Source organism: Hypanus sabinus, chromosome 7 (genome assembly GCF_030144855.1).
Source record: "Hypanus sabinus isolate sHypSab1 chromosome 7, sHypSab1.hap1, whole genome shotgun sequence".
NCBI lineage: Eukaryota > Metazoa > Chordata > Chondrichthyes > Myliobatiformes > Dasyatidae > Hypanus > Hypanus sabinus.
The window spans coordinates 68,180,522-68,194,335 of NC_082712.1; the positions used below are offsets into that span (position 1 = coordinate 68,180,522).

General features: G+C 41.1%; 1 protein-coding gene across 1 annotated transcript in view; it reads right to left on the reverse strand.

The window, feature by feature from the left end:
• The window catches only part of LOC132396862 (phospholipid-transporting ATPase ABCA1-like), a 170,581-nt gene that overhangs the window by 93,430 nt on the left and 63,337 nt on the right, over nt 1–13,814 (reverse strand). The window contains exon 6 of the mRNA XM_059974869.1: nt 881–1,002. Within this exon, the coding sequence (XP_059830852.1) occupies nt 881–1,002 (122 nt within the window). The remainder of the gene's footprint in view (nt 1–880; nt 1,003–13,814) is intronic.

The window sequence follows — 13,814 nt, forward strand, 5'->3', positions numbered from 1 at the left end:
ACTTCCGAAGAGGTAATTACTGTATGATAAATGTTCAGAGAGCACACTGAAATTACACAAAATTAACTAATTCAAACTGCCCAGGAGTAGGGGATGGTGACAGCAATGCAAAAGGACCTGCTGGATCTTTTAATGAGGAGCTGAGAATGGAATCGAAAATTTTGTAGCTATCAGCAAAAATCTTACTTTTGATCTTATGACGGAAGGAATATGGTGCAACTAAAGACAATTTGAACTAGAACATTATGATTGTTCTTTAATTTTTCTTTCCATTACATGCAACTCTTTTCTCTTGATGCCCCGTTGACTGTATTTTCCCTCAGGGCTCCTTGATATCCTGCTCAGTCAAGAGATGCCTTTTAGTATTAGGTAAGGTCACTTATACCTCATGTTTGGGATTACACACTTTGGGACATATTTAGACCAAGGTTGTAATGAGGTCTGGAACCAAGACATGTTGTCAAAACCCAAAGTGGGCATTACTAAGGTGGTATTGGTTAGTAAATAGCACTTAATTACACTGTAGATGGCACGTTCATTCACTTTGTTGATGATTGAGACCAGAACCGATTGGAAGATTTGCTGGACTGTACTTCCATATATTAGATATATCTGGACAATCTTCCATATTGTTGCATGGACACATAATATTAACTACTGCATTAGAAATTTACATGGACAGTTTCATGTAAATTTCCAGAAAACCAGATTTGTTACAAGGCAACAAGATGAAATTGATAGTATAAATCTTAGCACAGGAACATATAACAAGAAAAGCTGGCACAACGTGGAACCAGACACAAAGTCTTATGATGGATTACGGACTAAGATTGGGTGTTGTTGTCTATATTACTCTACAACTACTGTCATTTTTTTTTACCTTTTCAAAATTTACATCAGCATCCAGAATTTTATCCACTGTCCGATGATCAAACGACATGTTTTGGTACAGAAATTCTGACAGTGTCTCATTTTCAATCAAGAAATCCCGGAGCCTGAGATCTACACACAAAAATAAGATGCAATCAGTAAGCAAAGAATTTGAGCAGGTTTTACACTGCAATCAAGCGTAGTCTATCAATCAATAAAAATATGGCTGTTCTACACCATCCTCAGCTCTTCTTCTGTGTCAGCTCCCCTTTAGACTCTCCTCTTTATACCAACCATCACCCTTCTCTATCTTTAGTCCTGATTCAGAATTTTCACCTAAAATGTCAACAATTCCTTTATTCCACAGATGTTGCTTGACCTGCTGAGTTCCTCCAGCATATTGCTTGTTCCTTCGTAAGCCTCATTACCTTTATCTTCTTGAGTATTTGTATCTCCATCTTAAACATATCTAATGATCTGCACCACCACCTGCAGGGGCAGAGAATTCCAGAGAGGAGACATTTCTATGTAGCTTAGTTTTAAATATGACCTCTTACTTGGTAACCTTGTTTGTAACTCTCCCACAAGAGGAACTATCTCAGCATCTATTCTGTTAGGACCTTGTATGTTTGAATAAGGTTACCCATCATTAGGCTTATATTGTTGTTTATTGGTTCACTCCTTCACTGTTCCTCAACAAGTAACCTTAGTCTTGATTTATTGTTACCACCTGATGATACCAAGCTTTAGCTTTTGGTTCAGGGTATTTTCAGAATAAATACTTATATTAATAAACTTAGCTTTTCCTTTGCATTTCATGTTACCTAATGCAACATTAAGTATTAATGCTACATTAATTAATTAATTAATTAAGTAAGTAAGTAATTAAGTACTTTTGTAAGTGTATCGCTGTCCTGATGCAGCTAACTTGAAAACAACAAACTCCTCCTAACAATAATGTAATTGGTGGCAGATCATTCCTTCTAGTGATATTTTGTCAGCAGTCAATTCTGGCTAAGGCATTCACAATTCTCTTACTGCATTTCAAAATAGTGTCATGGGATCTTTTACAACCCCCTAAGATAACAGATGGAATCTCAGTTTAAAATAAAAAGTTGGCACATTCTGGAAAAAAAAAGCCTAATTTTTCTCCAATGTATCTGAACTGGCAAGTAAAAACAAAGAAGCAATAAAATTTTGAGAGACTGCCAACTTAAAAGGAAAGTATATATTCACTGAATACTTCTGTGGGGTTACTTTAGTTCAGTGTCTGTGCTCAACACTTGGACTCAAACAGAATCTCATTAATATTCATAGTCACAGATGAACCACGTGCAGGTGGGAAGCCAAAGACTACAGGCATGTGAACTGACCGATAATAACCTCTCAGCTTGTATATGCTTCAAAAGCTTCTGCACATTTTAACAGGAACTGCACCAACTATGATGCATCAAACATGTTCAACTTCTGAAACAGGTTTTAACAATAGGGACAGAGGAAGAAAATCAGCCCAAAAATAAACATAACCCCACTATCATCAAACCAGAGTTAAAATTTGATTAAATTGATATTGAGAAGAAAGGAATGTCACCAAAATCAGCTCTATCCAACATACTGGGTTAATGAAGAACAGAATCTGGTCGGCTGCTTTCCAGCTGTATACTTTTTCCATGTGTGTTCATCTTCATTCTCTGATTAGCTCATCAGAATATGACCACACCAAGCATTTGGCAAAGTTTTGCATGTTAGTAATGGGATTGTGACAGTGTTTCAGGGAGGGGGGAGGTCGGTTGGAACCTCAGGGGTTGCGAGGAGAGTGGGACACCGAGCACAAAATGAAAACACCTTCATGTTGCCAACTGACATTGATAACCTCCAAGCAGGAATATGTACATAGTTACTTACTTCTGGCAAAGTGGAAGAGCTTCTTATCACTCCTTAAGGAGCAGTTATTTTCATTAATGGTCCATAATGGTCTCAGTTAGGCCTTGGCTCATCGCTCATGTTTAGTTTAGCAACTTACTTCCATTGGGGATCCAATTGGAATGAAGCTAATTTATGAGAAATTGTTCAATCTACAGCACCTCCACACCAAAACCAAGGGCATTTCAACTTCAGTCATTGAGCTGCAGTGTACATGTGAAGTCTGACAGTGTTTGTACATTTGGAGTTAAGATCCAAGTCACCATTGACCCATTCACTGAAGCATCTAAGATGAATGGTTCTACGTACCACTTGCCCACAAGACAATAGTTCTTCAGCAAAATGGCCCCAATGTACAACACCAGCATCCAACAAGAAAGTCCACTTTGAACCCTGGAATATCTGGAACACTTCCCATATTTCAGAAGTCATACTTCTTTGAAAAGAGACATCAAATGATGAAATTCGCCATCGTCCACAGAAGGCCAGCTTTGTCGAACTGATGAAAAGAGCACTTGATGATCAAGACCTACAAAATGACACCTAACTCATATCAAACAGCAGTGATCCTTGCCCTCCTGTTCCAAGGCACAGATTATTTCAGCCATAATACCTTAAAGTGCAGAAGAAAAACCACCAACATTATCTCAGCAAAATACACCACATCTACAGGCGGGAGAAATGAATGAATCCCAGCATCCTCTTTCAGGGCAGAAATCCAATGCTTGACCTGTGACTGTTCTGAGCTCCTCCACCAAGGAGGAAACTCCAAGGATGCTCTCAAAGCCTCCTTGACAAAGTGTAAATCCACATTCTCCTGACCCTGACTGCTCAAAACAGAGGAGTCTTCAGGATGGCATTGACATCCTGATGTTCCCCTGCTTGCAGCACAAGGAATTTTGCAAAACACTGGAAGGAACACATCATCTCAGCATCTACCCAGCCAAGAGCTTCCTGTCTCAATTACAGCTCAATGATTATGTCGCACGTTAACCCACAGAAAGCAGAACATAACAAAATAACCCTCAAACTTGACAGACATTTTTGTAAAAAGGAGAAGTCAACACCTTTAGTACCAAGGCATGTAGAAAGAACAAGAGCAGAGGAACTTCGACAATGAGAAGAAATACTCTAAGTGTTGGGTTTATTAGAACGTCTTAAAGGCAAAATGAAAGACTGCAAGGCAGCATATTTAGGAGGATTTCCTCAGAATGAACATCTGTGAGTGATAGAGTGAAGTAAAAGATTGAAAAGATTTGCATTCAGGTTCAAACTGGGTTGTGACATTTCTGATATAAAGATTCAGGGTGGGAGGAAAGAGCAAGTTGCTTCAACACGACCGCTTCAACCAGTCAGCACTTCCTTTGTGCTGTGTCTGAAGTAGCTTTTGGCAGCTGTTTCAGTCTAGCAGTTCAGCTGACTGAAGGAGCAATACCACAGTGCTGAGCTGTGTGAAAGAGAGAGGAGGTTACTCTCGGTCATTGCTCTCCAACCTACATTTAGCACTATCAGATTACATGCAAGCTTTGTTCTCTGCCTGAGCAATGAGTTTGATAGCCAAATCATTTTAATTGGAAGCCGGACAACCTTTGATGGAAAAACTTACTTTAGCAAAGTGAACTGCAGTAGCCCTACAAAACACTGAAAGTTTTTTCTCATTTTTTACAATCAAAGTGCATTACTGATCACAAGAAAACCTCTTAAAGAACGCTTAAATGTCATTTATTTACACTTACAGCTTGTGTGTTATACCTTTAACACAGTGAAAAGTCCCCTTCTACTTCTTTGTAAGAATGCTTGTCTGCCACTCCTGTTCTTGCCAACCTCTATTTTGTTGAGACATGGGATCCACTCCGGGTTGTGATGGAACCCTCTCCTTCCAACTTTCCAACCCTTTTTCTACTGTATGATAAAACTGCTTACTATTTTGTAGGTAGGTGGATAGTTTTGGAGGCAGTACACTCCTTCTGCTAGACTTCTGTAATACCCTGCACACAGAAGTCTAGATTCACACTATCAACTTGAAAGGTTCTTCTCCATTTTGAGGAGACATGAGTCAAGAATTTCCACACAAATTGGTGGGGGCACTGCACTCTCTCAAGGAAGTCTTGAGCTGTTTTCTCTTTCTTCCTCTGCCATGCCATGGAAGAGTTTGGAACTGAGCGTCTGTTTTGCAAATTTGGTGTTGCACACAAATAACATGACCTGTTCAAAGGACTGACTGTGTGTACTCAGGAATTCAATGACCTTTCAATGCTGTGACATTGATATTGATATTGAGAGAGGACATTGATATTGATTTGCCAATCTTCCAGTGGATTTGAAGGATTGTGTCAGGGCAGCCTTGGTGTTATCCGTCTAGGGCTTTAACATGACTGCAGTAGGTAGTACATGTCATGAAACATAGGTGGAGCAGGAATCTCTACTGTCTGTTAAATCATTAGCTCATCCTCGGATATACATTGGAATACAGGAGATACGAACATCAGCTGTGCTCATTGTGCCACAGTGTCACTCCAAAAACAGACGAATAATCTCCTGAGCCAATAGTACACTGCCTATGAATGTCAAAATCCTGCATACATATGGTTTACACAGATAAATATGTATATAAGCACACACACAAAATGCTGGAGGAACTCAACAGGTTAGGCAGCATCCATGGAAATGAATAAACAGTCGACGTTTCAAGCCGAGGCCCTTTATCAGTCCTAAAAGAGGGTCTCGACTTTTCATTCATTTCCATAGATGCTATCTGACCTGCCAAGTTCCTTCAGCATCTTGTATGTGTTGCTTTGGATTTCTGGCATTTGCAAAGTTTGTCATATTTGTATATGTTACGTATTCTTTGGGGTAAAGAGAGACTTGCTTCCTTTGTAGTTCTCTGGACTAGGAGGTGGAAGGTGAGGCAAATGTGTGATGTAAATAGGGTGGTTAAGAAGCATATAGCATTCCTGTCCTTATTAGTTAAGGTATGGAGTTCAAAAGTCAGCAAGGTATGTGGCAGCTTTATAAAACACCAGTTAGACCACATCTGGAGTATTGCATACAGTTCTGGTCACCGCGTTACAGGAAGGATATTAAGACTGTCGAGAGGTTGCAGAACAGGTTTACCAGGATGTTGCCGGGATTAGAGGGCATGTACTCTTTAAGAAAAGTTGGACGAACTTGGGTTGTTTTCTCTGGAGCAGTGGAGACTGACGGGAGATCAGATGGAGGTTTATAAGATTATGAGAGACAGAGATAAGGTAGACTGACCAGATCTTTTTTCCAGCAATGAAAATATGTAATAGCAAAAGGCATACATTTAAGGTGAGAGGGGATAGGTTCAAAGGAGACAAATTCATAGGAGACGCGAGGGGCAAGTTTTTTTTTGTGTATATACAGAGAGCGATGTGTGCCTGGAATGCACTGCTTCAGGCGGTGGTAGAGGCAGAAACATCAAAGACTTTTGAGAAATATTTAGATGGGCATATGAATATAAAGAAAATTGAAAGATATGGACACTGTGCAGGCAGAAGCGATTAGATTAGTTGGCTATTTGATTACTCGTTTAAGTGGTCTAGCACTATATTGTTTCAGTGTTGTACTGTTCTATGCTCTATATTCTATGGTAAATGCAAACATTATGCATAAATGCAGTGGCTTTAGAATGCAATTGTAACTGTTGTTCGATAAATAATTTTCCAACAATTATCAGCTGAACAAGCAGCTAAGTTAGATTTAATTTGAAGCTTGAAGTAACAAGGTATTGTGAAATATGTTACCTTCACAGAAATTGAAGGGATCACCCACTCCACGAGTAATTTTTAAACCTACCTAATAGAAAACTCATTTCCCCCTGCCTTTAACATATCTTAATCCACAAGTCTTACTGTCCATTGCTGCAAGACTCTACATTTGATGTTAAAGAGAAGTTGGAAAAATATTTGGAAAGAAACAACTAACAGGGACACGGAGAAAATGAAACCTGGAACTCCTCCGTTGTTTGAAAGGTCGGGCATCCCATGCAATGGACTGAGAGGCCTCCTATTTCTGTTTGTCCAATGAAACATTAATCAACTCTACAAACTGCCTGTGAACATCAGATGATTTTGTGAACTCGTGTATTGTAACTTGATGAAAGCACTACCGTCTGTGCCTTTCACAATCTGTGCCTCTCTGAACTTTGTCCGACAATTGTCACTTGATTACAGTGATGACACAATTGCATAGTCTTAAACGAGTCAGTAGTACTTTTTTCAGCATTCAAAGGAAGAACTATTAAAAACCAAATTTTCTAACCTAAAATAGATTTTCATAGATCCAAACGAAGTGGAAACACATTCTAAGGTTCATCAAGTCCTCACCAACTATCACCATGTATTAACAATAATCATATTTTATTCTTTTCAGATTCCCATCAAATCCAACCCCCCTTCCCCCACCCATCAGATGTTACCACTCTTGTACATAGTAGAGGCAATTTCCACCTATTAAACAACCAACTTTGGCCTATAGAAATAAACTGAAGACACAAAGGAAAGCCACCTGATCACAGGAAGAAAGTACATAGACAATGCTGGACATCAGAACGCAAACACAGGGAAATCTGTAGATGCTGTAAATTTAAGCAACACACACAAATGCTGGTGGAACGCAGCAGGCCAGGCAGCATCTATAGGAAGAAGTACAGTCAACGTTTCGGGCCAAGACGCCGACTGTACTTCTCCCTATAGATGCTGCCTGGCCTGCTGTGTTCCACTAGCACTTTGTGTGTGTTACTGGATATCAGAATTGAATCTCAGTCAGTGAACTTTGAGGCAGTGGCTCTACTGGTTGCACCACCCATTGACCAATCTTCAAAATGCAATTTCTGTAAAATGGCAAAGGCCTACTTTCCTTTCACTTAACCAGTATTGCATCTCTAGTTGCATGCTCTCAACAGCAATGCATGCAACTTGAGCTCAACTTCTGAATTTTGATTTTGACCTTAACAGAATCATACTTGAGATGGAATATCCATTGCATGTACATCACAGAGATAGCATGTCTTTCCCATCTTATCATTTTCTGCAAGACTCTGAGTTAGAACTGGTAGAATGTGGGGACAAAATTGAAAAAGTGCTCCAGTGCATGAATCACGGCAGATTAGCAGGCAGACCCAACAAGAAGTTAAACAGTATATATGTATTTATTGTTAAATGTTTGGAGTTTAAAATTAGGGTAAATTTCTTACAGCTGTATGAGGTAATGATGAAGCCACACCGGGGATACTGTGAAGAGTTCTGGTCTCCTCAGTTAAAGAAAGGATACAGTAACAATGGAGGTGGTCTAAAGGAGATTCCTCAGGCTAATTCCTGACACAAGAAGTTTATTCTATCAAGAGAAATTATACAGTTCAGATTTGTATTAACTGGAGCTATCACAAGTGAGGACTGACTTAATCAAACACAAAAGATGTTCCCAAGGTAGATGTGGGAGAGTCACAAACAAGAGAACATAACTACAAGATGCCAGTCATTTAAAACAAGTGTGCAAAATTTTCTTCTTTCATAGGGTAGTTATTTCTGGAAGTCTTTGCCCCTGATGATGACGGAGGCTACAACATTAGATACAATGAAGGTGAGGCCAGATAAATAATAGAAAGATGAGATTTGAGTTTAGGCTATGGGGAAATAATACAGCAAAGTTGATGCCGGCATAGATTAGCCATAATCATATTCAATGGCAAGGCAAACTTGAGAGGCTAAGTGGCTCACTCCTGGTTTTGCTTTCATATTGCTCTTGTGCCGTCCTTGTTCTACGAATCTGCATGGATATATCAGTGCCAAAACCTGCCCAAGGTCAATGCCTTTTTCCACAGACATCATTTGGTTGCTGGAAAATGTGATCATGGGAGATAGGGTCTTCCTGCCACCCCAGTCAGCCTTTTCCTGAAAATGTGAGTAATTTTAGGTAAGAATGCGATTCTGAGTGCATGCATCAGGTAGCCTGGGGTGGCATATGTTTTAATCCATGATAGTGGTATGTGTGATACATTCAGACAACCAACCCTAATGGTGCAAGATTTTAAATGGCAGACAACTTCCTCTGACTTGGAACTCGGGAGATGCTGGAGATCCGAGGCAGACCACGCAAAATGCCGGAGGAATTCAGCAGGTCGGGCAGCGTCTATGAAAACGAAGAAACAGTTGATGTTTCTGGTCGAGACCCTTCATCGGGACTGATGAAAAATCCTGAAGAAGGGTCTCGGCCTGAAACACGACTGTTTATTTATTTCCGTAAATGCTGCCTGACCTGCTGAGTTCCTCCAGTATTCTGTGTGTGTGGCCTTCAGCAGAACGCAGCTGGGTTATTATGCTTGAAGAAAGGATTTTTATTGCAATGATTATGTTCAGGAGAACAACTGGGTAATATTGGCAAAGCACTGCTGAGCAACATTTTAGAGTCTAATGCCTCAAAATGTGTGGATTATTCAAAAAGGTAATGTTATGATTTTTATATATTCATAAAATCCATTTATAGCCTTATAGATTGCATCTGTTTCAAATCCACTGAAGAATTCAGAACTTTTGCTTTGAATAAACAGCTTTTTTTGTAAATATTTCTTCTACCTTTCCTTCTCTATGCAAAAGAGGAAAGGTGTGTATTGAAGGAAAATTGCTAATGTGATAATCTTATTCAAAAGGGATAGGAAACAACTACAGACTGGTTAGCCTAATGACTATTATTGGAAAAATGTTATTATTATTTATTAAAGAGCTAGTAACAGAAGGTTTAGAAAGTCAAAATTGGAATCAATAGAGTCAGCATGACTTCATGAAGGGGAAACCAATTCAGACTAACATGACATTTTGGGGAAGTGTAAGTCAAAGCGGTCTGAGGAAAGATGTCTCACATTCACAAATTTCTCATCCCATATTTTTGTGTGGCATAGGTCATTTAGATGCTTATATTTCCATCCTTATCCGAAGAATCCCATTAAACCCATTCCCCACCTAACTTCCTACAGCTCTTTCTCTTACACGTGCCTATCATGTCCCCTGATTCCCCCAACATCCATCCACTGGTACAGTTATGATAATACAATAGCCACTTAACCAACCAATTCGAACATTTCCAGGATGTGGAGGAAACTGCAACACTCAGGGAAACTCGCATGGTCACAAAGAAAATGTGAAAACTCCACAGAGATCATATTCAAAAAGCACTAAGAGATTACATTGCAAGCTAAGAGCTCAACAAAATATGTTAATGTGGATGGAGAATTCTCTTATTAGGATGAAGCAACAAATGGAAGGGTATCATTTTGAGCTTGGAGACTTCAGCCCAAGGGCAACAGAGGGAGTAGTACTTGAATGACAACTGTTTGAAATATACTTTAATGATTCAGAAGAAGGTAGTGAAATGCCAACTGAATGGTGGCACAGCCTAAAGGGGCCAAATGGCCTACTTCTTTGTGCAGGGGATAGTAAGGAGGGGTGTTGAGTAGGAGAGAGAGAAAGCCTTTCCCAACATGTAAGATTTCTCAGTTTTAACATGTTAAAACTCTTTCATGTTGCAGTATGCTAGAATTAAAGGTTGCCAGTGATGAACACAGTCATTTATAGTGACAGTGGAAAGAGGAAACATACGTATGTAATAAGGGTGTTCTAAATTTAAGTCAATCATAGGGACTATTGATCTAGAATGATCCCAGACCTGCAACGTGTGTCTACAGCATTCCCGAAGACGGTAGTGTCACTGAGAATTCTACTAGGGTGATTTTCACCAAGTAAAGGATCGACATGCAGAAGTGAATAAGATCACAGGCAAGACATTCACAGTCTGCCTAATGAAAATTTTAAAAAATTCAACCCAATAATCAAAGCTATCGACTAAATACCAAGTCTTCTTCCAATAAAAATAGAACTGGATCCTCTACTTGTGAACTGGACACTCAGTTACAGAGGGCACAGGCAAGGATGATCCACTGCTCCAGACTAAAATAGCTCCGGTGCTAAAGTGCAGCCACAGATGTAGTATCGAAGACGTGGCAGCCAATTTGTGCAGAGCAAGCTTCTGCAAACAGATTGACAACGACCAAGTAGTAGAGCAGAGGCTCTATTGACTGTGATTTCTGGCTACCTGCCCCTGCACTCCGTTGTTCTTTTCAGCCTGGTCCAAGGAAGTCATCATTGGAAGGTGTTTGCCAGCTCATCCGCTCAGCTCTGCATGGTGCATCTTCTCTCCCAGTGTAATTATCCCACTACATGGACAGAATGGCTTTGCCAGCTGACGAGGCTCCTTCACCCAACCCGAACCTTGCCCACAGGCTGTTGAAACTGTCACTGAATGCCTTTCAGCAATCAGAAACATTTCAAAATCAGGCAGTATCTGTGAAATTGTCTTAAAAATGCACAGGTACACATGCATCCTTGCACACTCATACAAGCCTAGTGTTACGAACCCCGTAACTGGGTCACTTACCAGCAAAGATGGAGACGTCCGTTGAAGTCCAATGATACTATTTTTAACAGTATTTATTAGTAAAAATACACAAAAATAATATCAATGCAAACATACAGATAATATATGTCGTCAATACTAAATCTAAAAGTGCGGGTATAATAATAATCAATAAGAAATAAGCTCTATCGTTGTCTAGGGGATAATGTATTGTCCGATGGAAATATAAAAGTCACTCAGTTCATACTGGCTTCAGCCTTTGGGGACCATTGGGTTTTCAATTGTTGGAGAGAGAGAGATTTTAGAAACTTGCCAGCTTTTCCTTTTTATGATGTCGATCCTTCTAGAGTTCCGTTGGTGTAGCTGGTCACGTGTGGCCACTCCTTTTGCTAAGCCGTTCTTCCATGGTAAGGCCCCAATTCCCAGGCAAGGGAAAAGGACGCACAGGAGCCCTCCACCGGCTATCGCTATTAAATGCTGTCACGGGATTTCTAGCATTTCTCCTGGTGCGTCTGAAGGGGTTGTTCCCCAGACCCTCTTTTATCCTTGCTCACGGGGTCTCAGATCATCCCAATCAGGTTGGGATGATGCAATCCCTCAACCAGTCCACTTTGGTCATTCCCTGAGGGCTTCAACAGTACTCAATACACAATTCCGTCTCCAAGAGACAATGGCCGTTATCCGTGGCTTTGTATCGCTGAGGCCAGGACCCACATTCCAAACCCTTGTGGATCCTGCATGTCTCTCTCTCATTTCCTGGGTCCCAGACCCGAATTAATAGCAATCTTGCGATTCTCACAAAGGAGGGGGCTACTTTGTACCCTTCGGCCCCCCCAGAGTTGTGGCACATTCGTAACACTAGACACTCGCACACACCCATACACTAACACATACCCCTGTATACACACACACACACACACACACACACACACACACACACACACACACATGAACACATGCTCATACACTCACATACATAGACACACTAACACACTCATATGCACACTAACACTCTCACATGCATTAACAGATGCCTGGATAGAGTGGATGTGGAGAGAATGTTTCCTATAGCAAGAGTCCTAGGACCAGTGGGTGCAGCCTTTAGAAAAGAAGGGCCTGCAGTTAGAACAGAGATGAGGAATTTCTTTAGCTAGAGGGTGGTGAATCCATGGAAATGATTGTTACAGAAGGCTGTGGAAGCCAAGTCATTGAGTATGTTTAAAGTGGAAGTTGATAGGCTCTTACTTAATTAGGACATCAAAGGTTACAGGCAGTAAACAGGGGAATGGGTTTCAGAAGGAAAATAAATCAGCCATGATCAAATGGGGGAGCAGACTTGAGGGGCCAAATGGCCTAATTCTGCTCCAATGTCTTCTGGTCTCTCTCACACACACACACACATTCTCTCTCTCACACACACTTTCATAAACACACTGAGCCAAATAAAATCTGATATAAGAACGTGTTCTCGTGAGTTGATTTTCACTGGGGCTGCTGTACTTGCATCATATCTAGTCCAGTGCCAGCTCAGCAGGCAGACGACCCAAGCACCGAATTGTTGCTGTGTCAAGAGGTGTACACAGGGATTAGTAATGCTGACCCTGTCACCAGTGCAATGCCAAGCAGGATTGCTGCCCTACAGCACACATGGAAGTAGCCCAGCCATGGCATAGTCACCCAGCTGACTAAGCAGATGTTGGTGGGTAATCTGCCTCAGTACCTTTCACCTACATGAACTAGATGTACATTACGTCCAGGACACAAACAGCAACCCACCCGCTCTTCATTGTAAAGTGCCTTGTCACCTTATGCACAAACCCGAGACAACTAGCTTCAAAGGTTTCAAAGGTACATTTAATGTCAGAGAAATGTATACAATATACATCCTGAAATGCTTTTACCTCACAACCATCCACGAAAACAGAGTGCCCCCAAAGAATGAATGACAGTTAAATGTTAGAACCCCAAAGTCCCCCCCCCCCAGCTTCCCTTCCTCCCGCGTGTAAATGGCAGCTAGCAATGAACCCCCCTCCCCTCCACCAACAAAATAAAGCATTGGTAGCCATCACTGAGCACAAGCATACAGCAAAGCAACGGCAAAAACACAGGCTTGCAGTACTTCAAAGACTACTCGTTCACCTGGTATTCGATATACCACAGGCTCTCTCTCTCTCTCTCTCTCTCTCCCCCTAATAAGGAAGGAAAAGATGTCTCTATTTCACAGTGAGAGGGGAGACATAACAAACTACTCGCTGGTTTTCAATGTTAAAAGTCCATTGTGTCGCTTTTTCCGAGCTCTGTGCCCAAAGATCTCTGGTCTCTGGGCACACAGCCATTGACCTTCCAGCTCCCACGACACACTGATCTCCTGCCGGGACACTGACCTTCGATCCGCCTGTCTCCAGAGCCACGAAGTCTCGGACCTCCAAAGGCCAATGAAACTCTTGGGCAGTGCCCTTGGCATGTCGAATACGGCCTAACACCTCAGCTGACAGACCCCATCTCTAACAGTGCAGAATTCTCTCAGTACTGTCATGGATGCTGGCCTGGACTTTGAGGTTCATTATGTAGCATCTTACATCAAAAACAAC